The 24,739-nt window shown below is 36.0% G+C and overlaps 2 protein-coding genes across 2 annotated transcripts; both read left to right on the top strand.

Moving 5' to 3' along the window:
• Positions 1–563: 563 nt before the first annotated feature.
• Positions 564–24,739, top strand: glsl (glutaminase like). Its single transcript, XM_059335289.1, has 21 exons — positions 564–1,205; positions 2,481–2,581; positions 10,843–10,892; positions 11,405–11,513; positions 12,327–12,459; positions 12,543–12,609; positions 13,485–13,597; positions 13,958–14,087; positions 14,632–14,699; positions 15,444–15,607; positions 16,792–16,850; positions 16,929–16,973; positions 17,057–17,115; positions 17,771–17,837; positions 18,949–18,999; positions 19,742–19,918; positions 21,490–21,621; positions 22,012–22,104; positions 22,206–22,267; positions 22,836–22,976; positions 24,544–24,739. The coding sequence occupies exons 1-21, from the start codon at positions 1,114–1,116 to the stop codon at positions 24,620–24,622; spliced, it is 1,992 nt and encodes a 663-aa protein (XP_059191272.1). The 5' UTR covers positions 564–1,113; the 3' UTR covers positions 24,623–24,739.
• On the top strand, positions 7,503–8,906 carry LOC131974013 (nuclear factor 7, brain-like). Its single transcript, XM_059336172.1, has one exon. The coding sequence runs from the start codon at positions 7,503–7,505 to the stop codon at positions 8,904–8,906; it is 1,404 nt and encodes a 467-aa protein (XP_059192155.1).

Genomic DNA, 24,739 nt, shown 5'->3' with positions numbered 1-24,739 from the left:
TATATATATATATATATATATATAAATAAAACACTACAAAATGTACCTTATTTAATGCTTATTATTATTATATTATTATTTATATATATATATATATATATAAAGCACTACAAAATGTACCTTATTTAATGCTTATTTTAAATATATATTCACCCATCAACCCACTGTTGAATAACGTCTAACACATTAAATAATATATACAAAGGCTTTTGTCAGATTTAAGCACTAATATCCCAATGTGTTAGTAATCAGTTATGCAGAATTTGAAAATCAGTTGCAGATAGAGTTTTTTTTTGCCAAAGATGTTGGTGACAAACTGGTTTTGTAAAACTCAATTACAGGTTATTATCGGTTACTTGCTCACAAATGTAATAATTTAGCATTATTTGCTATGTCCCAATGGCAGAAAAATACTTAAATCCTTTAACAGTGTATAAGTAATAAGTAATACAACTAAGTCAGTATCAAATACTGAACAATTCTATTATATTACAAATATAAATATTTCTATTTTATATATGTTATATTATTCTTATTTTACAATAATGCACAAATTATTTTGTTTCTCATTTTTGCTTGCATGGTTGTTTTTTTAAATACATATTTAATAAGCATTGTTGGAGGAAGCCTGAGATTTAAGTGACTGCTTCTCGGTCACTGTTGTGCATATGACAATAAATAATTTTAACTATCAGAGGCAAGTAAGAAAGAGTTTTTGTATTTTATAATTTAGATGAAATGACCCTTTAATTCCCTGACTTTCTGTACTTCAAAACATGGCACATTTACATCCGCATAAATCACTGATAAGTCTTTCATTGTGGTGACATGGGAACCTTATGTCTCATCTTTGTTGTTTCATGTCAGAAATATGTTCTTTGTGTCTGGTCTGTTCAGCCTGTTTAAAGATTTTTGTGGTTCCACATGTTTTTTTTTTATCCAGCTATATTCCTTTCATGTTTTTTTAGCTGTAGTTTAAGTGTGTGTGGCAGCTGGGAGTGTCTGCAGGCGCTGACTGGTTTCCCCTCCTCTCCAAACCATCCCATTCATTAAAGAAAGTTTATAGCCTGCAGACACACTAACTGAGGGACAACGCCGCTTCACTTGTCCTACATGAAAACACAAAGAATAGCTGCAGTAACACACCTGGATGCTTTAATGGAGAACAGCCAGAGCCATGAGGCAGAGGACAGCCCTTACCTGTGGTGAGAAAGATTTGATTTATTCTCTGTTTGTTTTTTGTTTTTTTATACTCCATCTACTCTAAGGAATCTGTTCCTGAACAATGCTCAGACTTTTCTTCCATGTAGTGAAGCTGCCATAAAACTGGAAACAGTCCAGGTTGACATTCCTGTTGTGTTGGTGAGGGACAGGCTGAGACGTGGCAGAGTAGACTTCTTCTGTGTTGCTGTTTAAACCTCCTCACCTGGGCTGAATTCAGGTTACTCATTATTGTAGATGGCTGCAGGAACAGAAGTCAACAAGCTGCAGGTTTTTATCTGCATCAGTCAATGCATCAGCTAAACTCAGAAGCAGAGAGGAGACATTACACTTAAATCTGCAGACCCAACTACATTTCAGAAGGGAAATATTGCAATTTTGCTCCACAACATTATCTTTGCAGATTCAAATTGTTAAAACCAAATTTAATCAACAAATAAATGATTAGATTAAGCTACCCACCAGTATACAATATGCTTTAGTAATAAAGGTGATATGCACCTTTACCAGCTACAGCATAAAAGTGATGAACACATGAATGCATCAATAATAATCATCAAATAATATATATTGTTGTGAAATGGACCATTCTGCATAATGGTTATTTTTAATTAGGTACTTTATAGTTCAAGTTCAAGTTCAAGTTTATTTGTATAGCACAATTCAACACAAGGTAATTCAAAGTGCTTTACATACACATTAAAAACAGCAAGACACAATTGAAAACAGTAAAAACAGTCAATTAAAACAGGGATGATACAGCAGGATAAAAAGGGTAGATTTAGATTTTATAGGCTAGATTTGGATCTTCCTACTTTTGCACTTCCACATCTGTAGCCCACATTAATTAAAATGTATTTTCTAATATTTAATGGGCCAAATGATTTAAGCATTTATTAAGAAGTAAATCTGCAGATTAATGCATACTGCAAATAATCATTAGCTGCCTCAAATATGTATTTAAAGATACTATGTGGAATTTTCATGAAAATCCTTGTAATCCATGAAACTTGTGATACAAAATGTTTGAAAATGTCCCTGCCTTGCATAACTCTTGTCTAGTTAGTTTTGTCATGATACATAAGTTTAAATAATGGATCATGTTTGCTGTTGAAGTTATTTGGCAAGCTAGCCAATTAACATAACCACACAGTTCATATTTTACTAGAGAGCAATGTAAGCCCGCTCGCTTTATTTAGCGACATGGATGTGGTGTTGGTTTGCTAATAATAATAGTAATAAAAATGTTCTCTCTGCAGTTTCCAGAGAACTCCTTCTCTCAGACGTAAATGGAGGAAACGTTATGGCGGTCTGGACGGCAACAAACTGCTGGAGCCTAATAAAGACCCAGACATGACAGGTTTGTGTGTGTGTGTGTGTATGTGTGTGTGTGAGTGTGTGTGTGTGTGAAACACCCTGTGATTAGTGGTCTGTGCCGTATCCTTTAGTGGGCGGCGTTTGCTGGTATCTAAATTAAGTTGCAGCCCACTCATCACCACAGAGCTGCTCACTGGCTGCAGGGACTGTCCATGACTCCACCTCTAAATCTATTTTTCTACCTTTCTTTTCCCCACAATCTGATCTGTACGCCAACTATAGCAAACCACTGTTCTGCAGTGATGCTCAGCTATTTCAACAATTTCGATTTCTACATATTTACTATTTATATCACATACCCTAAACTTTGTAATCTCCTGCAACCAAAGCTTGACTGGGTCCAGCTAGATGTCTGAGAGGACTAGTCCATGTTTCATACCTTTAGGTTACTTTACAAGTAAATGCTATATTAACCCATAAGAACCCAGACCCAGTTATCCATAAAGGAAAGTTATGGGGGATATATCACAGACCAAGTGAACCACGCAGAACATATTTATGATGTGGTGTTTTTTTGGTCATTCTGTGTCTTTTTTTAGTAATTTTGTGTGTTTTTTTGTGTGTTTTTTAAGTAATTTAGTGTTTTTTCAGTCATTTTGTGTCTTTTTTGGTCATTTTGTGTCTCTTTTTAGTAATTTTGTGTCTTTTTTAAGTAATTTATTTTTTTGCTGTCATTTTGTGTCCTTTTTTTAAAAGTAATTTTGTGTCTTTTTTGGTCATTTTGTGTCTTTTCAAGTCATTTTGTCTGTCTTTTTTGTGTCTTTTTTAAGTAATTTAGATTTTTTGGTCATTTTGATACTGCCTCCAGCGGCCCCCAGGTAATTTGAGTTTGAGACCCCTGTTCTAGAATATTTAAAGTGTTTGTTACATGGGTGTCACCGTGGGTTCTTATGGGTTAAACATGACTCATACAGTCATACATACTAGTGTAAATGTGAATCTACACACATCCAACAATTTTAGATCTTTAGTTAGTTTGAAAAGAGAAATGGTGATTTTAGTTTGCGTGCTAAGGTTATTTGATATCATTTATTTCTGGATTATTTTCTGTGTGAATTATCTACGACATATACTCCAGATAAAGACAGAATTAGTATACAGTGTCTACAGCTCTTTTGTGTTTTCTTATCTCATCTTATCTAATAATCAGTTTGGAATGAAACTCAACTTGAAAAATTACAAAACACCACCCATCACCTGAGTCAAAACATGAAACAGGTTGTTATTTTGCTTCACTGAGATCACAAACACTGAGAGACGGACAATAGGATTATCCTTTACTCCAAAAAAACATCTACAGGACACTATACTGTGAGACTATTACTTCAACCAGCTGCTGAAACGACAAACTGAACAGGAGCTTTACCGCAACGGGGACTGAAAAAAGAACTCACTTTCAGGGAACAGGGAGTGGCGGAGCTGTCTGCTTGCTGTGTTTTCGCCTTTATTGAGAGACTAAATGGCTTCAGGATTAGAGGAAGATTTCTGTTGTTCTGTCTGTCATGATATATTTAAAGATCCTGTCCTCCTGTCATGTAGCCACAGTTTCTGTAAGGACTGTCTGCAGAGCTGGTGGAGAGAGAAACAAGCACTTGAGTGTCCAGTTTGTAAGAGAAAATCTTTAAAAAATATATCATATCCTAACTTGGCGTTAAGGAAGCTGAGTGACAGTTTCTTACGGAAGAGAGATGAGAAACCTTCAGAGCGTCGCTGCAGTCTGCACTCTGAGAAACTCAGACTCTTCTGTCTGGACCATCAGCAGCCGGTGTGTCTCGTCTGCAGAGATTCAGAAAAACACACCAACCACAGATTCAGACCAATCGATGAAGCTGAAAAACAACACAAAAAAAAGCTTCAGGAAACTCTGGAGCGCTTAAAGGACAAGTTAAATGTTTGTGAACAAGTTAAAAATGAGTGTAATCAAACAGCGAAACACATGGTGGTCCAGGCCCAATACACAGAGACGCAGATTAAGGAGCAGTTCAAGAAGCTTCACCAGTTTCTAGAAGAGGAAGAGGAGACCAGGATGGCTGCACTGAGGGAGGAAGAGGAGCAGAAGAGTCAGATGATGAAGGAGAAGATGGAGGATCTGAGCAGAGAGATAGCAGCTCTTTCAGACACAGTCAGAGCCACAGAGGAGCAGCTGAGAGCTGAACACGTCTCATTCCTACAGAACTACAAGGCTGCAGTGGAAAGAGTCCAGCAGCACCTCCTGCTGGAGGATCCACAGCTGCCCTCAGGAGCTCTGATAGACGAGGCCAAACACCTGGGCAACCTGACCTTCAACATCTGGAACAAGATGAAGGAGGTGGTCTCCTACAGTCCTGTCATTCTGGACCCAAACACTGCTGGGTCAAAACTCATCCTGTCTAAGGATCTGTCCAGAGTGAGACGAGGAGCGAAACAGAAGCTTCCTGATAATCCAGAGCGGTTTAATGAGAGTTACACTGTCCTGGGCTCTGAGGGCTTTAACTCAGGGACTCACAGCTGGAACGTCCAGGTTGGAGACAGTACATATTGGTTAATGGGTGTGTTAGCAGAGTCTGCCCAGAGGAAGGGAAATATAATGTCGTGTCAAAATGGACTATGGGGATTATGGTTCATTACCGCTGAATACTATGCAGTCTCCCCATCACATCCAGACTCTGTTATCAGACTGCAGAAGAAGTTCCAGAGGATCAGAGTGAATCTGGACTGGAACAAAGGAAAGCTGTCGTTCTCTGATCCTGATACTAACACACACATACACACCTTCACACACACTTTCACTGAGAGGATGTTTCCATACATTAACACTCTGTATGAACTCCCACTGAAGATTTTACCAGTGAAGGTGTCTGTGACTGTAGAACAACAGAAATGATGAACCTTAATCAGTTCAGGTGTATTTCAAGACGTACTGATTTTTCTTTTGACACTCCTAGGAAATTGACTGTGACTGTGTTGTCCTGATGATGTTGCTAGTTTTTATGGTAATGAGGATGAACTCTACAGAATAATAACAATAAGAAAAGCAACAGTACAATAGTACAAAGTAAGAAAAATTCAAATTCAAATAATTTAAGATTGTTTGGATTAAGGTTCACATACCATTTAACTACATTTATGGTCCATATAACATAATGCAGATATACAGTACTGTGCAAAAGTTTTAGGAAGGTGTGAAAAAATGCCTTGAAGAACTGATGCTGGTTTGAAGGCAAAGGATGGTCACACCAAATATTGATTTGATTTAGATTTGCTTATTTTGCATTTTGTTCATTGATAAAAACGAACTATTAACATTTCTGTTTTTGAAAGCATTCTTATTTAACAGCATTTCTTCACAACTGCCTAAACTTTTGCACAGTACTGTAACTTGAAAAAATAAATCTCTGTTATAATCGTTAAAAATTGGAAAAAAAAGTCAATATAACAGCTGGTTCGTAACTTTTAAACAGTAGTGTAAATTTAAATCTGCACACATGCATTCAAACGTTATGTTCATTTATTTACTGATTTACAGATTTGTTCTTCTTAGTCTTTGTTATTACTGGCAGTTTTACTTCCTGTTCCACTTGTAAACACACACACACACACACACACACACACACCTGCTGCAACTCTTAAGCACACAGCAGACTCAACTGTCTTCATTCCATTGTGTTTTGTCATTATCTCTGCATAGTCAGGCGTCTTAGCACCAGATTTTGGAAGAAAGGGGACACGCCGGACAAAAGCACCAAATTTTTTCCACATGCTTTCTATCACCATAGGTTTCAATTTTTGGTAGGAGCCACTTCATCAAGATTGTGGATCGGAGATGGCAGCCACATAAAGTCTATGAGAATCAATATATCTTCCAAGCCACTTGGAAGATCAATCTTGGTGTCAAACATTTTTTTCTGTTGGGAAAACTGTATATAAAAGATCTGACATGAGATGAAAGCATTACCTTGATTTTTTGAGCAGTGTACATTGCAGCTAATCCGCACTCTCCCGTGAACATAGATACCAAACATTTTCAAGTTAGGATTACATGCTGCAGCACTTGAAGCGAGTTGCCTACCAGTCTAAAAATGAAGTCTGAAAATGAAGATATCTATTTGATCAAATAATCATCTAGTGATATTCTCAATAGCTTTAAATGATTCCTTGACCCAGAAAATGTATATTTTGACACCAAGATTGACCTTCTAAGTGGCTGGGAAGACATATTGGTTCTCATAGACTTAATATGGGTGCCATCTCCGATCCGCAATCTTGATGAAGTGGCTCCTACCAAAAATTGAAACTTATGGTGATAGAGAGCATGTGCAAAAAATTTGGTGCTTTTGTCCGACGTGTCCCCTTTATTTGGCTAAGCCTCCTGACTAGCAGTAGAGTGTCTAAATAGGGCCTGAGATTCAGGTTCACAGTGCTTTTACAGGCAAATTTATGATTTAAAGTTACTTTGAAAAAGGAGAAATGGTGATTTGAGTTTGCATGCTGAGATTATTTGATACAATTCATTTTTTGGGTTAGGGTTATTTTTATTATTATGATTATTATTACATTTTATGTGTGAATTAACTCATACATACTTCAGTCAAAGTGTTTTGTCAAACAGTTTTGTGTTTTCTTATCTGATCTCATAATCAGATGGAATGAAACTCAACTTGAAAAATGATTAAGCTCCGCCCATCAGCTGACATACCTGAGAAAACCCAACGAACTGCTTGTCATTCTGCCTCATTGAGATCACAAACACTGAGAGACGGGCGATCATTTTCACTTAGAGATGAAATATACAGGAGGAAATACTGTCAAGACGACCACTTCAATAAGCTGCAGCTACAGGAATGGAGACTTAAAGTGAAAGTACTTTTCAGGGAACAGGGAGTAGCTGAGCTGTCTGCCTGTTTTCAGCTTCACTCAGAGACACAATGGCTTCCAGATTAGAGGAAGATTTCTGCTGTTCTGTCTGCAATGAAGTCTTTAAAGATCCTGTCATCTTGTCATGCAGCCACAGCTTCTGTAAGGACTGTCTGCAGAGCTGGTGGACGGATAAACACATACAAGTGTGTCCAGTTTGTAAGAGAAGACATTCGTGGGACAGACTACCTCCAAACTTTGCTTTAAAGAAGCTGTGTGAAAGTTTCTTACAGGAGAGAGATCAGAAATCTTCAGAGGCTCTCTGCAGTCTGCACTCTGAGAAACTCAAACTCTTCTGTCTGGATCATCAGCAGCCAGTGTGCCTCGTCTGCAGAGATTCAGAAAAACACACCAACCACAGATTCAGTCCTATCGATGAAGCTGCACGACAACACAAGAAAAAGCTTCAGGAAACTCTTGAGCCTTTAAAGGAGAAGATAGAGCTTTGGGAACAAGTTAAAAAGGAGTTTGATCAAACAGCAGAACACATTCAGTTCCAGGCCCGACACACAGAGAGGCAGATTAAGGAGCAGTTCAAGAAGCTTCACCAGTTTCTAGAAGAGGAAGAGGAGGCCAGGATGGCTGCACTGAGGGAGGAAGAGGAGCAGAAGAGTCAGATGATGAAGGAGAAGATGGAGGATCTGAGCAGAGAGATAGCAGCTCTTTCAGACACAGTCAGAGCCACAGAGGAGCAGCTGAGAGCTGAACACGTCTCATTCCTACAGAACTACAAGGCTGCAGTGGAAAGAGTCCAGCAGCGCCTCCTGCTGGAGGATCCACAGCTGCCCTCAGGAGCTCTGATAGACGAGGCCAAACACCTGGGCAACCTGACCTTCAACATCTGGAACAAGATGAAGGAGATGGTCTCCTACAGTCCTGTCATTCTGGACCCAAACACTGCTTATGCAGAACTCATCCTGTCTGAAGATCTGACCAGTATGAAAGCTGGAGAAAATAAACTGCAGTTTCCTGATAATCCAGAGCGGTTTGATTACTTCCGGACTGTCCTGGGCTCTGAGGGCTTTAAATCAGGGGCTCACAGTTGGGATGTCCAGGTTGGAGACAGTACTCGCTGGTTACTGGGTGTGTTTGCGGAGTCTGCCCAGAGGAAGGGAAATATAATGTCGTGTCAAAATGGACTTTGGGGATTATGGTTCATTCCCGCTGAATGCAATGCAGTCTCCCCATCACATCCAGACTCTGTTATCAGACTGCAGAGGAAGTTCCAGAGGATCAGAGTGAATCTGGACTGGAACAAAGGAAAGCTGTCGTTCTCTGATCCTGATACTAACACACACATACACACCTTCACACACACTTTCACTGAGAGGATGTTTCCATTCATTAACACTCTGTATGAACTCCCACTGAAGATTTTACCAGTGAAGGTGTCTGTGACTGTAGAACAAGGATGATGATGATGATGATGATGATGATGATGATGATGATGATGATGATGATGATGATGATGATGATGATGATGATGTTGATGAATCAGTAGAGGATGATGTGTCCTGTAGTTTGTCATTGCAATGAGGATCTTAAAAAATATATATAGCTTATACTGCTATTGACTGCTGACTCCCACCCAAGGTTTTGCACAAATTCACATATCAAAAGGCATTTTTGGAACTCTGCTAGACTAAAAACAAGCTTTACCTAGTTGTTTTCTTGGCTCGAAACATAAAAAAAGTTTGGTTAAATTTTGAACTGGAGCATCTACAGATTAATTCCATACCTGATATGTTATGATCCACTAAAGTAAGGCATGAGATGAGATACATAGTAATTCTATGCTCTGCAGAGTGGACTTTTCTTAAAATTGTTTTGTGCATGTTAACATATATTCTACTGAACAATCTAATCATTAAATGTATTTAGTCTTCAAAAGATAGACATACCCAATTAAACTTAAGGGCTTTGTTATGTTCATAGGAGTTTAACTGAGGGAAACTGGTTTAATCTGTTTATAATAATTTTATATTCTGCATTTTTGGGTTAATTTTGTCACATGATCCAGATTTAGTCGGTACGTTTAGATCAGAAACCAGGTTTACTGTTTACTTACATTGCTTATCAGATTTAGTTTTTCAATTAATCAATGTGTGATTGACAGCAGCTTAAAATGGATTTTGATGGTTTTTCTTTTGGTTTACAATTGGACTATTGGTGATCTTTTAAACATGTCTGTGTTTTTGAACAGCAGGTAAAACTGGATCTCCACTGATGTGTTGATAATGTAAAGTGCTAATAAAGAGATTTTGTTTTACATCGTCAGCCTCCACCCCAAGTATGTGAATTCGATTAATTCTTCTTATTTTGGGTAAAAACTATTTGAACTACATTAAAAAAAAAAAAAACCTTGGTTAAAACAGTTAAAACTGAAGGACAGAAAGAAAAAAAAAAGAATTTAAAAGCTGATTACATACTTTATTTGACCAAAATATTCAGTCCAAAAATCATTTGTCCAATTTAAGGAAACACAAGTTTTAAATCTGAGTAACATACAAATTCCTATTAAAAACATAAATATTTTATAATCTCATGTAGATTATTATATTTATATATTAGATTATTATGTTTTCACTTGGTTTTTGATTTTCCTGTAATACCTGTACTTGCTTCTCTCCACTTCTCGTGCATGTGTTAAAGTATTTGCACGAGGCACACACCTGCAATTATATAGTGTGGCGTTGACTCCTCTTATTTTTTCTCTTCTCTTTTGCTCTGAGTAGAAAATATAAGAAATTATAAGAGAATGTTACTGAATGTGGTCCAAATGTGATCTTCTAGCTCTGTTATTTTACAGATGACACTTAATGATGCTTTATCTCCAGCTACAGTCTGATAATTGGACCAGTTGTTCTCATGTTTCTGGATCTGACAGCATTGTCTTTTGGTCTGTTCCCAGGATTTTTCTGGTTCAAGTTCAGGTTGCTGCACTGAAAAAAGAAATTAGTTGAACCAACTTAATTGAATTGTTTCATTTGGTAACACCTAAATGAATTAAGTTCTTTCAAATTAATTTAAAATTAAATTAGTTACTGGTTACTGGTTCTTTCAAATTAATTTAATTTTAAATTAATTTGAAAGAACTTAATTCATTTAGGTGTTACCAAATGAAACAATTCAATTAAGTTTGTTCTTTTTTCAGTGTGTTTTAGGTTGTGGTCCGGTTTTTGGTTGTGGTCAAAGGTTTTTATTGTGTTGTTCTGCTCTGGATTTCACTTTTACATGAGAGAAACCACACACCTGCTCCTCTGTCATCAGCTCACAAACTGAAACATGAGAGTTTATTTAAAGTAAAGGTAAAGACTGAAAGCGTTTCTCTTCTCTTCTCTTCTCCGGCAGAGGATGGAGGGACGACAGACAAGAGCCAGCAGAGGAATTCTGACAACCAGGTAGACCTGCTTCAGCATGTCACTCCTTTTTATTATCATGTTAGGAAGATCAAAGAGTTCTTCTCCTTCAAGCTGAACAGAAACCTTTCATTTTCTTCTGTCATGCTCCCATTTCTCACTCTCTTCTGTGTTTTTACCAACCAAAGAAAATACATTGTTAATGGAGAAAATAATCAGCAAAATAATCCAAAGTTAATTGTTCAAAATGAGCTCCACCTCAACCAACTGCAGCAGTAAAATCCTGCCTTTACATGCAGGAGTTATGTAAATGATATAACAGACATTTAATACTTTAACTAGCCTACATATTCCTGATTGTACTAAAATACTTTTACCAAAGTGACATTTTGAATGCAGGACTTTATTTCCCCAATGTGGTATTAATACTTTAACAGCAGTAAAGTATCTGAATACTTGTATACTTTGGGTGAGTATTGTGGGTTAGAGCGATCAAATTTTATCTTAACTTCATTTTTTCCATCTGTCTGAGTTGATTTGATGTTGGTTTCAAGGATACAGCACCTCGCCCAGCTCCCAGGAGCCTGATCCAGAACCAGGTCCAGACTGCAGTCCAGAGTCCAGTCCAGAGGCCCGTCAGCCTCGTCATTCCTGGACCTGCAGGTATACGACTGGTGCTTGAAAGATAAATCTGTTTTTGAATGTGATAAAACTGTGGTTAAGATTTCAGGCCCACAGTGAAAACATGGGACTTAACCCTCTATGGTACGCATTATGAAAAAAATGTTTGGAGTGTCTTTTTTTGTCTTGAAATAGACCAAATATACATAATCTGAAGATTTTGGGGTTTGTTGCCCGTAGGCAACATTGTACCATTATGGTGCACAAGTGAAAAAGAAAGTTTGTAAAATTTATTTTAACATTATTTATTTCATAAACATGTGTAAAAGATTCAGTAGCTTCAACAGGGTACAATACATAACATTTTAAATTTAAAAACATTATAAAAGGACATTTTTTAACTGGATGTTGCCTGAACCAACGACCCATTGAAATGAATGTCTTGAACAGTCTATGAACAGTTTACATAGTTTACAGTTTATGAAACTATCTAAAGTGAAGGTTTTCTCACCTATGAGCAGGAATATCTTTTTTTCAAGATGGAAAAGGGTCAGGAAATGACGTTTTGAGTGATTTTTTGTGGCACAAAATGGTGTTTCCTTTGGAAAAGTCTGCAAAATAGGGTTTTAATATGGCCTCTTGGAGATCATGTGACAAATTAAAGCATTGCTATTGGTTCCCTATACTCTTCCCTCTTTTTTAAAGTATCGCATCACTCAAAAACATGCATTGTATAAATTTGACAGGCCAAAAATTGATATGTTGCCTGAGAGCAACACCGTACCATAGAGGGTTAATATTCATTTATATTTCACAGCATAATAATAGGGATATTTCTCATGTTACTATGTGCAGTGGTCCCAGTGTCGGCCAGTAACGGCTGTCTGAAGCCCCCTCTCCCCCAGGCAGTGGTCCAGCCGGAGGACAGAAGCCCACCCCCCACCCAGCCCTGGTTCCCCCCTCAGCAGAGTCCGTCTAAACGGAGAGCGTAAGTCTTCATGTCCCTGCAACCACCATCAGCTGTGAGCTACACCCTCCACCCCTCATGATGTCACTCCTCTGTTGTTGCAGGGCAGCTGATGTGCTGTTTGACAGCTTCGCTTCAGGTGGAAGAATTAACATCAACCAGTTCTTTGAGGTAATTTTTACTCATTTAAAATGTTGTGTTTTGAGCTTATACATTTCACTCAGAGAAAACTTTGTATAAATTCAATAACATGTACGTGTAATATATATATATGTTATATACGTATATAATATAATAATATATCAAATCAAAATTACTTTATTCATATATATATATATATATATATATATATGGTAAAATAAAGTTTGTAATCAGCTTTTAAATTCTTTATTTTCTTTCTGTCCTTCAGTATTAACTGTTTTAACAAAGTTTTTTTAAAATGTAGTTAAAATTAATCAAATTCAATGTAAAACAAAATGTCTTTATTAGCACTTTACATTATATATATATATATATATATATATATATATATATATATATATATATATGTATATAATGTAAAGTGCTAATAAAGACATTTTATATATATATATATGTATATATATATATATATATATACAGTACAGGCCAAAAGTTTGGACACACCTTCTCATTCAATGTTTTTCCTTTATTTTCATGACTATTGACATTGTAAATTCATCAAAACTATTAATGAACACATGTGGAATTATGTACTTAATAAAAAAGTGTGAAATAACTGAAAACATGTATTATATTCTAGTAAGCAAAGGGTGGCTACTTTGAGGAATCTAAAATACAAAACATGTTTTCAGTTATTTCACACTTTTTTGTTAAGTACATAATTCCATATGTGTTCATTCATAGTTTTGATGCCTTCAGTGAGAATCAACAATGTAAATAGTCATGAAAATAAAGAAAAAACGCATTGAATGAGATGGGTATGTCCAAACTGTTGGCCTGTACTGTATATTTAGTGTTATTAGGAGTGTTTGAGAAACACTGAAACAGTTTGTTTTCTCTGTCAGGCCATCTGGAGCTCCGGGCTGCACAGGTCCGACCCTCGGCTCAGAGAGTGTTTCTTCCACCTGAGAAAACTGCAGGATGCTGATGGATCAGTGGACAGAAACACCTTCCACAGGTCCATCCTTCCTTCTTGGAATAGATTTATATCTTTGGAAAACCTCACTGCATTTATTTCCTTAGGTGTTTCCCAGGGACTCCAACTGGGGCCAATCCTGTTTTCAATATTTGACCCAGATAATTCAGAAAATTCTTCCTCTGATATTTTGCAAATGATACTTTATGATGCTTTATCTCCAGCTACAGTCTGATAATCAGACCAGTTGTTCTCATGTTTCTGGGTCTTATTTCATGTTTTTTGGTCCCTTGTGGATCACAGGATTCTTCTGCTTCAAATTCAGGTTGCCGTTTTAGGTGGTGATCGTGTTTTGTTTGTGGTTAGTGGTTAATGGTTTTGATTGTCTTGTTCCTGCTGTAGGTGTGTGACAGGATTCGTCTCTCTGATCCTAAAAGCTCTGCAGGGACGATTTGTCATCCCAGATTTCTCCACCTTCACTGAAGAAACTCAAAAGTTGTTTTCAAGGTGTCGCCAGCTGTCGTCCGTCCAGGTGAGTTCTGCTCCGTCACTCGAAGGTCAGAGGTCAGCCCTCATCCTGTCAGATTCTGGGATCAGTTTCCAAACTTAATCCTGAAACATTTGAGCAGTGGCGGAAAGTAACTTACTAAAGTACTGTACTTCAAGTTCTGAGGTACTCGTACTTCACTTGAATATTTCCATTTTGGGAAACTTTATACTTCTACTCCACTACATCTCAGAGGGAAATATTGTCCTTTTTACTTAATAACATTATCTGATATCTTACCTCAAAATATAATTCTAAATAAATTCACCCAGCAGTATTTAAAGAAATCAAAATGAGCTCCACCTTTAGCTGCAACATTAAAATCCAAGAATATAATATATATCATTCTAGAAATGGTATTTTGGCATAAAACCACTTGCACCCCTAAATCACCGTTGAGTGAGTTTCTGTGTGTATAAATGTTGTGATTACTTTTAAGTACATCCTTGAGGATATTTTGGTGCTGCCAGGGAATAAAACCTGGCATAAATTTTTTTTTTTTTTTACTGTTTTGTGTTTGTGTTTTCAGGAGAAAGAGAAGGAGAGCATGGACAGCACTAAGTGGGGCGTCTCAATCTGCACCGTGGATGGACAGAGGTATTTTTTTTTTTTTATTTATTTATTGTTGTTTGCATTTAAAAAACATACAATCGTTAGGAAATAACAGTACAAGAAACAGTAAAAGAAAATGCAGGAAAGATCAAAAAACCTGTAAGTAACTATACTTTACTTACATTTACATTTACATTTAGTCATTTAGCAGACGCTTTTATCCAAAGCGACTTACAGGAAGTAAATTACATAGCTAGATGAAAATAAAAAAAATACAAACAAAATACAAACAAAACAAATGCAAAGGTGTAAAACATCTATAGGGATTTTTTGAGCTTGGTCTTAAAAGTATTTAAGGAGGAACATGATTCTGTTAGATGTTTTATGTCATTCCACAGCACTGCACCTTGATAAACAAATGAGAATTTGGCAACAGAGGTCCTACAGAAAGGAATATGTAAATCATTCTTTCTTCTTGTAAGATGTGCATGATAATGAGAATTAAACTCAAAGTAACTATGAAAAAAGTTAGGTAAAGATGCAGGAAGGCAAATTACTTTATACATAAGAACCCCTATTTGATACTTATTGACCTCATAAATTGTAAGTAGTTGCAATTGTTTAAATAATGGTTTAGTTGGGGCTAAATAAGAAGAGTTAGTGGCAATTCTTACAAAGGATTTCTGAAATCTATGAATTGCCTGTAAATAAGAATGGTAAGTGCTCGCCCAAATTATATTACAGTAAGATATTTTTGTCTCCACTACTATCTGTTTGTCTGTATCTCAGGTTGTCTCTGGGCGACTGGGCCGGCTCTCTGGTTCTGGGTGAGGTGTCATGGCCGCTGGTGTATGGCGTGGCGGTAGACCTGCTGGGATCAGACCTCGTCCACAGATACGTTGGCGTGGAGGAGTACTCCAGACACGACTCTCCATTCACACTCACTAAAACAGGTCCGAGATCAGTCACCTAATCTCTCCCTTTACCTTTCTGTCATCTCATATTTCTCACCCTCAATTTCTGTCTGATATTTTATTTTTAAGTGCAAAAACTTGATGTAGTTTCAAATGATTTTTAAAATTTTTGTCATACGCAGAATAATTACAAAGAAAACGTCTTTGGCAATCTTAGATTCCCTCCAATAATGCTCAATAAATTAAAAAAAAACATTAACATACAAGTATCAAGTAGAAAAAACAATTATTTATTGGTTATGATTTATAATAATTATAAGAACAAGAATAAATAAAATTACCGTACTTTCAATTTTATCCTGCTTGAACAAAATACATTCCCTCTGGTGTGCAGAGACAAAAAAAATTAAAATATTTTCTCAGGATGCATCCCCATTCTTTGACTACAAAATATATAACGTCTAGAAATTATTATGATTATTTAAGCTGCTCTTGGTTGATTTATTAGGAACCCATCTTATGACAAATGTCAAATTCCTGCTTGTACACATGTACACCAGAGGGGACAAGAAGGGGAATATAGATGTAGGATATAAGAGCCTTTGAGGAGAATAATAAGAAACACAGTCAGGTTTCAGCTTCAAATTTGATTTCTGACCTCCTTTCTGAGCAGAGGGGGAAGAAATATTCACATCAGTTACTGAAGTAAACGCACTATAGCCACACTGTGAAAGTACTCCAGCATAATATAATATATCAAATCAAAATTACTTTATTCTTATATATATATATATATATATATATATATATTTGGACTGAATATTTTGGTCAAATAAAGTTTGTAATCAGCTTTTAAATTCTTTATTTACTTTCTGTCTTTCAGTAACTGTTTTAACAAAGTTTTTTTTAAAATGTAGTTCAAATTAATCAAATTCAATGTAAAACAAAATCTCTTTATTAGCACTTTACATTTTATATATATATATATATATATATATATATGTATATATATATATATATATATATATATATATATATATATATATATATATATATATATATATATATATATATATATATATATATATATATATATATATATATATATATATATATACAAGCCAACCTTGATGAGATTTTCTTTTTCGACCACAGTCAGATTTTTCTTGACAACATGCCACATTTTTTTAAGGTTTTACTTTCATGAAAATATGTGTTTGCAGGACTCCCTCACAGCCCGCTCACTGAGACGGGAGCCATCGTTACAACATCTTTACTGCAGGTAACTCACTCATCCATCATCCATCCATCTGTTACCAGTGAGTCTCTTCCTCTGATGCTGTGTGTTGTGTGTCTGCAGCTGGTTGGGCGGCTGTGTGCAGAGGAAGAGGAGAAGTATGACTCCGTAAGTGACAGTAAGACTAAAGAAAATGTAAACTTCCACTTGGACACAAACTTTAAATTTTGAGCTTGTTTTTTTTGTTTTAGGTGCTGAATGTCATCAGAAGACTCTGCAACAAGGAACATGCCAACTTAAACTGCACCAGGTACTGAAACTGCAATAGTCCTATTATAAAACTGATATTTGAAATATAAGTCTGGTGATATTCTGTGTTTTTCTGGTGTATTATCACACCCAAAAGTATGTTTGTATCAAAGCCTGATATATCTTCTTCTTCTTGTGTAAAAAGTTAATATATAATATTAGTCTATAACGAATATAGTGTTTTATGTTTTAAAAATATATCAACAGATTTTAAGAGAATAAAGTCACTTTCTTGATTAAAACTCAGGGAGCTGCTGACACAAAAAACAGTCAATAAAATGTTTTTATTTTTACTTTTTTAATAAGATGAGACCCTTACCATCAACAAATTCAAGAAAATAAATGAGTTTGGGTCTACTGTTTAATATAAATAGTAAAAAAAAAGTAAGTGTTTACATATAAATATTTATAGTTTCTGTTTAAAAAAAAAAATTCAAGTAATTTTCTGTCACAACACTTTTGCTGTAGTTTATCAACAAACAGGAGGATTGGTGCATTTATTGAGGACTATTTTTAGTGGCGGATTAATCCGCATTTGGTGCACTAGTGGGCAGCAGGATGGTGTTTGAGGGATTGATTCATAATAAACTACAGTGTGTATTCATGAGGACCATTTTTCAGTTTGGATTGAGCAAAGTGAGTTTTGTTCTCTTCAGTTATCAGAGCAGCAGGAAGGACAGTGTCAGACTCCACGCTCTGTCCTTTTACCTGCAGGAGAAAAAGGTAAGACATCCTTTAAAACAGCTGTTCTCAACCTTGGGGTCGGGAGCCCAATTGGGGTCGCAAGATGATTTATGGGGGTCACCAAATCATTTTGGAAGTCAGCTCTGTCTCCACTGTGTTAAAGTGTTCATGTGTTAACCCTCTATAGTACGCATTATGATGCCAGTTAGGAAAAATTGTTTGGAGTGTTTTTTTGTCTTTAAAATAGACTAAATTAACATAATCTGAATACATTTATAAATCTTTTTTTTTTGTGGAAGTTTTGGGGTTTGTTGCCCGGAGGCAACATTGTACCATAACAGTGCACAAGAGAAAAAGAACGTTTTTAAAATTAATTTTAATATAATTTATTTAATAAATATGTGTAAAAGATTCAGTAGCTTCAACAGGGTACAACACATAACATTTTAAATTTAAAAACATTATAAATGGAATTTTTTTAACCAGTTTCTTGTCTGATTGTTGCCTGTAGGAAACATTGTACCATTGAACCAACGACCCATTGAAATGAATGTCTTGAACAGTCTTAAGTGTTTGAACTATCAAAAATGAAGCTTTACTCATCTATCAGTAGGAATATATTTTTTTCCAGACTGAAAAGGGCCACGAAATGACGCATTGGAGGTCATGTGACAAGTTAAAGCATTGCTATTGGTTCCCTATACTCTTTCCTCTTTTTTAAAGTATTGCATCACTCAAAAACATGCATTGTAGAAATCTGACAGGCCAAAAATGGGTATGTTGCTTGAGGGCAACACCGTACCATAGAGGGTTAATGTGTTTTAGTCTTTTTGGTGATTTAATGTCTTTTTTTTTGTGGTCATTTTGTGTCTTTTTTTGGTCAGTTTGTGTCTTTTTTGATCATTTTGTGTCTTTTCTGGTCATTTTGTGTCTTTTTTGGTCATTTTGTTTCCTTTTTTTGGTCATTTTGTTTCTTTTTTGGGTGATCTGAACTTTGCATGTGAGACTCTGTTCAGTGAGCGGGGGTTGCGGACAACATGCATGTTAAAATGGGGGTCGCGACTCAAAAAGGTTGAGAACTACTGCTTTAAAACATTCTTCTCACCAGAGTTTCCAGGTCTCCTCTCTAATAAATTCACCTGTCTTCCAGTGTTTTCCAGAGAAGGTGGACATTAATGCTGCTTTGGATTTGATGCTGCAGGTAAAACACTCATTTATTTGTTTATTTGTTTTACATCCCAACAGATCAGGACACTTGTCATAACCTTTATTCACAAGTGTTCTGATAAATCCGCCTCTTTTAAAAGAGTACTGCCCTAACTTTCATGACTAGACTCACAGCTGACTGCTTAAACGGAAACTTAACATCAGGCAGAACCAATTGTAGACCTCAAAGCTGGGGACTTCAGGTCAGAGAACCACTCTCCATCACTTACTTTTTCTGCCAAAAAGGTATAAAATCAAACAGGCTGCTACTTTTACAGTTTCTTTTTCACTCCGAGTTAGAGTGTAGCAGCACCCTCTGTGTAAATAATATGAAATATATACAGGATTCAGATATAAGAGGGCAATGGCCAGGTATTATTAGGCAGATATAACTTTATTGTCAGACATTCATAACTTTATTGGTTTGTAAAGAGGTTTTTAAGGTGTCGAGTGGCCTTCTGATTTTATGTCATATATACAATATTATATATGTTTATATTGGGTTTTAACTGATGTAATCTTGGAAATCTTTTTCTATTTTCCACATCAATCCTCTTTTTCCTCCTCTTTGTTTTCCCCCCATATTAAACTATGAACTACTATATATAAATAAATTATTTTCTAAACTGACATTACAAATCTACAGCAGTCATAAATGTAATTTTTATATTTCTTTAGAAATTTGTTACATATAGAAGTGTATGAGTTGACTCTACTGTGTCTCTTCTGTGTGACAGTGCGCCTCAACAGAGATCACCTGTGAATCAGGCGCTGCCATGGCCGCCTCTTTAGCCAATGGGGGCCTCTGTCCACTGTCAGGTGACCAGGTGCTGTCGCCGGCGGCGGCGCGGAGTATGCTGTCCATGATGCAGGTGGCCGGGATGAAAGATTACTCCACAACCTTCCACTACAAGGTCCAGTCTGCTGATGGCAACTATTTAGAGCAGGGGTGTCAAACTCTGGCCCGCGGGCCAAATTTGGCCCGCAGTGTAATTTTACACATTACACATACATTGCGAGGCAATACCAAATTATTATATTATTATTGTACTATAAAAGCTGACCCGCCGGTATTATACGGCGCATTTACCGCTAATACTACAAATCCCACAATGCCCTGCTGTTGTTTTGGCGCGTCAATCAGGACAGGACCCAGAAACGCGCTCCTCAGAGACAGTCGTCATAGCAACCTCAAGCTAGAGCTGTCTCCCAGCTACCCCTTCCCAAAAATTGTGAAAAGAAAGGCAGAATTTATTAACCTGTTGAAAAAGTTTATTTTGATAGCCTATTTAAATCAGAAGGATGCAAATAGAAAAGAGGCATACGATTTTTATTTATTTTTATTTAATAAATTAATGACATTGATGTGTTTTTTATTTGAAATTTGATTTTGCATGTCTGCACTATTTAGTTATATATTGTATGTTTATAAGCGTTGCTGGTTCCATATTTAATGTTAAAGCAAAACATGTTTGGTATATATTAAAAGGTTTATTTGTTCAATGTTGGCCCGCGATTCTATTCAAGTTTTAAATTTTGGCCCATTGTGTATTTGAGTTTGACACCCCTGATTCAGAGAAAATATTCACCTTAAACCAAAGTTTTATACAAACACTTTCATAATTCTGTGTCACAGGGTTGTATTTTAACAGGTCAATTACACATGTATCATAAGCATTTAGACTTTAAGAGAGTTGCAAGCCTTAAAAAGTAGAATTATAAAGCCTTTAATGGGTTGATTGAGTTTTGGAGGTGTTTTTACAGCAGTTGAATTGGTTGTGGTTTACTTTTAGACCTAAACTATTGACATTTATCATGAAAACATTTTTTTTTTCTATACAAAAGTGTTTACATGTTCAGCCCGATGAAAAATCTTTTCATGGGGCCCGAAATTTCCAGCGTAGAAATAATATAAATAAATGAATAAAAAAATAAATATGTGAAAAAAATAAATGTAGAAAAAAAATATATAAATACATGCAAAACATATATATTTTTACATTTATTTTTATTAATTATTTAGATATTTCTGTATTTATTTAATCATTTATTTATACATAATCGTTTATTTATTTTGTTATTTTTACATTTCCACATGTATTTAATTATTTCAAAATGATTCAACATTATTCACTGATTTTTTTCCCCAACATTTTTCATTTATTTATATGATAGATAGATAGATAGATAGAAAGATAGATTACTTTATTCATCCCCGAAGGGAAATTCGGTTGTCACAGCAGTCCGGTATTCAAGTACAATAAAATACAATAGAATAAGATACTCAGGAAGCATAAATAAAAACAACAATAGAAAAAAACACAGAATAGAACAAGGACACTTAAGAAGTTAAAAAAAGAACATCAGTTGGTAGGATGGTTATATAGTTATTTCAACATTTATTTGAACATTTCCACATGGATTTATTTATTTAGTTCTTTGGGAATCTTCAAGTAATGGTATGTAATATTGTTTTGTGTTGCAGACATCGGTACCTGCTGTGTCCAGCGTCCACGGCTCCCTGCTGGCGGTGGTTCCTGGGGTTTTGGGTCTGATGGCGTTCTCACCGGAGACGGACGCCTGTGGGAACCCCTGGAGGGCCGTCCACTTCTGCCAGGTAACACTTCAACTCCTTCAAGTTAGTGAGAGCAAGATGCAGATTAGTCACTTGTCACATTTTCTTTATTAACCCATTGAAGCCTGGAAAGCGGATACGTCGTTTTGTAGTATTTGTTTTAGCTCTCAAATACTTTTTGAATTTCGTTTCTATCTGCTACAGAGGCTGAAAAATCTATTATTTAGTAGAAGCGTTGACACCTCTGTTGAATTTCCAGAAAAACTTCAGGTTTTAGGGGCTTATTTTAAAATCGCCCAGAGGTTTTACAGGAAGTTTTAGGCGTCAATGGGTTAAAAAAAACAAAACAAACATTTTATTGTAGAAACAGAGCACAGCCATAACATTTTTCAAAATAAAGTGACATTGACATTGTTATTTTTTGTTTTGTAGGAGCTGATTTCCACATTTCAACTGCACAGTTTTGACATCAGGACTCCTTTCAGACAGATTCTGGCCTACAGACAGTGGAAGGCTGAATCTGAGGTCAGTTCTGACACCTTATTCTGATCCCAGAGCAGTTTATTTTTCATTATCTCCCTACAGGATCAGTATTTTAAATAAAAAAACCTTCTTTTTCTCTGCAGGGATATCAGATCATGAATGTCCTGCTGGCAGCTTTTAAAGGAGACATCCAGGCCCTAAGAAGGTAACCTTTAGTATCGCAATGTTATATGTATGACTTTAATACTCATGGTTAACAAACTTAATGTTTGAAGCAAAGAGGAAATAGTAAGACATGAGATGTACAAATATATTGATAAGTTAAACTTCATCCTACACCTTTTCAGAAGTTTATATGTTTTGGGTATTTTTTCATTTTGTGTTTTTTTTCTTCTGTTCTTGGTATTGTGTCTTGTCTCAAATAAAATGATATAAATAAATTTTAAAAAATGTTATCGGCGAGTTATGTATGCATAATGACCACAGCAACTAAATGAGATCTTCAGCTGCACCAGGTACTGAAACTACCTTCAGCTTTTATTTACAGGAAACAAATAGAAATCCTATAGAGGTGTGCCCTTTCCTTCCAAGCTGTCACTATCCAGGAAAGCAGAAAAAAAAAAAAAAATCCTGATGCACAGATTTTTAAATGCACAGATTTTGGAACCACTAATAACAGTCTTTGGTTATGCGTAGAAATACAAGAGAAATATAAATCCAATGTATGTAAGAATACTGTAAGAAACTATCTCTTCTTCTGTGGTGGTCTGCAGGTACTTCCTGTCTGGAGTGGATGTAAATGCTGTCGACTATGACAGCAGGTCGGCTCTGCACGTAGCAGCCGCCGAAGGACACACTGAGGTCATCCGCTTCCTGCTGCAGAACGCCGGAGCGAACCCGACCCTGAAGGACAGGTGAGACCGTCCGTAACAAGAGCCATGAAATAATCACACAGCAAATATTTCAATTTTCTTTTTAACCCATTGAGGCCTAAAACGCCTGTAAAACCTCTGGGCGATTTTAAAATAAGTCCCTAAAACCTGAAGTTTTTCTGGAAATTCAACAGAAGTGTCAACGCTTCTACTAAATAATAGATTTTTCAGCCTCTGTAGCAGATAGAGATGAAATTCAAAAAGTATTTGAGAGCTTATACAAATACTACAAAACGACGTATCTGCAGGGTATCCGCGGGGTCTTGAAAAGTATTAAAAGGTGATAAATCAATTTTGGGAAAATGAAGACCCTTAAAAAGTATTTAAAAAGTCTTTTCACGACTTTGCTAAGTCTTAAATTTTGAAGGTATTTTTTCTCAATTCACTGGCCAATAGTTTGGGTCCTGAAAACATCGCAAGCGTGTGTGAAGTGGACCCGGGTTCGAATCCGGCCTGGGGTCCCTTCGCTGCATGTCTTCCCCAATGTCTCCCCCTTTCTATCTGTCTCTATCAAATAAAGCAGTAAAAATGCCAAAAAAATAATCTTTAAAAAAAAGTGTAACTGATGTAAATGGTTACATATTGAAGTGGCGGTGAGGTATTAAAAAAAAATTGGGAAGGTCTTGAAAAAGTCTTAAAAAGGTATTAAAATTAACTTCAGGATTCCTGTATATACCCTGATCTGCTTTCCAGTCTTCAATGGATTAAAAAAAAAAGTCCATCTCATCTTTTTTGTAAAAGTTTTTTTATTTTTTTAAATCTCTTTCACACAAACCTTCGGGAACATTTCCAAAACATGTAGAGATAGAGATGGATAGATAAGAAAAAGTGAAAAAAGAAAAAGCCTGTCTTCCTTATTTTAAAACATCCCATGTTGTTTAAAAAAGTTTGGGGAAACACTAAAATAACTGACACAGGTTTTTACAACAAAAATCTCTCCATTCAGTGAAGAGGTGGAAGTTCATTGCAGCCACACCTTCTCAGGTTTCTCCGTCATTATCAGCACTATCTAGTGTTTGTTAATGGAACCGATATCTATTTATAATGCTTATATACACTACCGGTCAAAAGTTTTATAACACCCCAATTTTTCCAGTTTTTTATTGAAATTCAAGCAGTTCAAGTCTTAACCAAAACTGAAAAATAATGTACATTTCAGAATTATACAAGTAGGCCTTTTTCAGGGAACAAGAAATGGGTTAACAACTTAACTCTATGGAGTCTCGGGCTATTTTGTTCATTTTTTAATTCTTTTCATGTCTTTGTAAGTCTTTTGTGTCTTTTCTGGTCATTTTGTGTCTCTTTTAAGTCATTTTGTGTCTTTTGGTGTCTTTTTTTGTCACTTTCAAAACACTATCATGCTCAATAAAGAATTTTAAATGTTGCAAATGTGCATTCATTTCAGAGTACACTGAGACATTAAACTGCATAATTTTCAATTAAATTCTGGAAAAGTTGGTGTGTTCTAAAACTTTTGACCAGTAACGTACTTGTATTACTCTTACCATCTGAGGAGAGTGCGTTTGATGTAGTTCTGTCTTCTCACCAGGTGGGGGAGCTCTCCTCTGCAGGAGGCCAGGAGACACAACAAGGATGCTGCAGTTCAGCTGCTGCAGGGATCCATCTGACCCACAACACCCACCCTCTGACCTTTGACCTGCGAGAGACAAGTTATTTGGATAACTTTAATGAATAAAAACCAAATACTTCTTCAAACCTGGAGCATGGACAGATGTTAACAAAGG

Source organism: Centropristis striata, chromosome 6, assembly GCF_030273125.1.
Source record: "Centropristis striata isolate RG_2023a ecotype Rhode Island chromosome 6, C.striata_1.0, whole genome shotgun sequence".
Classification (NCBI taxonomy): domain Eukaryota; kingdom Metazoa; phylum Chordata; class Actinopteri; order Perciformes; family Serranidae; genus Centropristis; species Centropristis striata.
This window is presented reverse-complemented; position numbering and strand designations above follow the sequence as displayed.

Coding starts and splice junctions, on each gene's coding strand:
- glsl (XM_059335289.1), top strand. CDS start 1,114: ATGAAAACACAAAGAATAGCTGCAGTAACACACCTGGATGCTTTAATG. Junction 12,610..13,484: donor ACATCAACCAGTTCTTTGAG/GTAATTTTTACT, acceptor TTTCTCTGTCAG/GCCATCTGGAGCTCCGGGCT. Junction 22,268..22,835: donor GACATCCAGGCCCTAAGAAG/GTAACCTTTAGT, acceptor GGTGGTCTGCAG/GTACTTCCTGTCTGGAGTGG.
- LOC131974013 (XM_059336172.1), top strand. CDS start 7,503: ATGGCTTCCAGATTAGAGGAAGATTTCTGCTGTTCTGTCTGCAATGAA.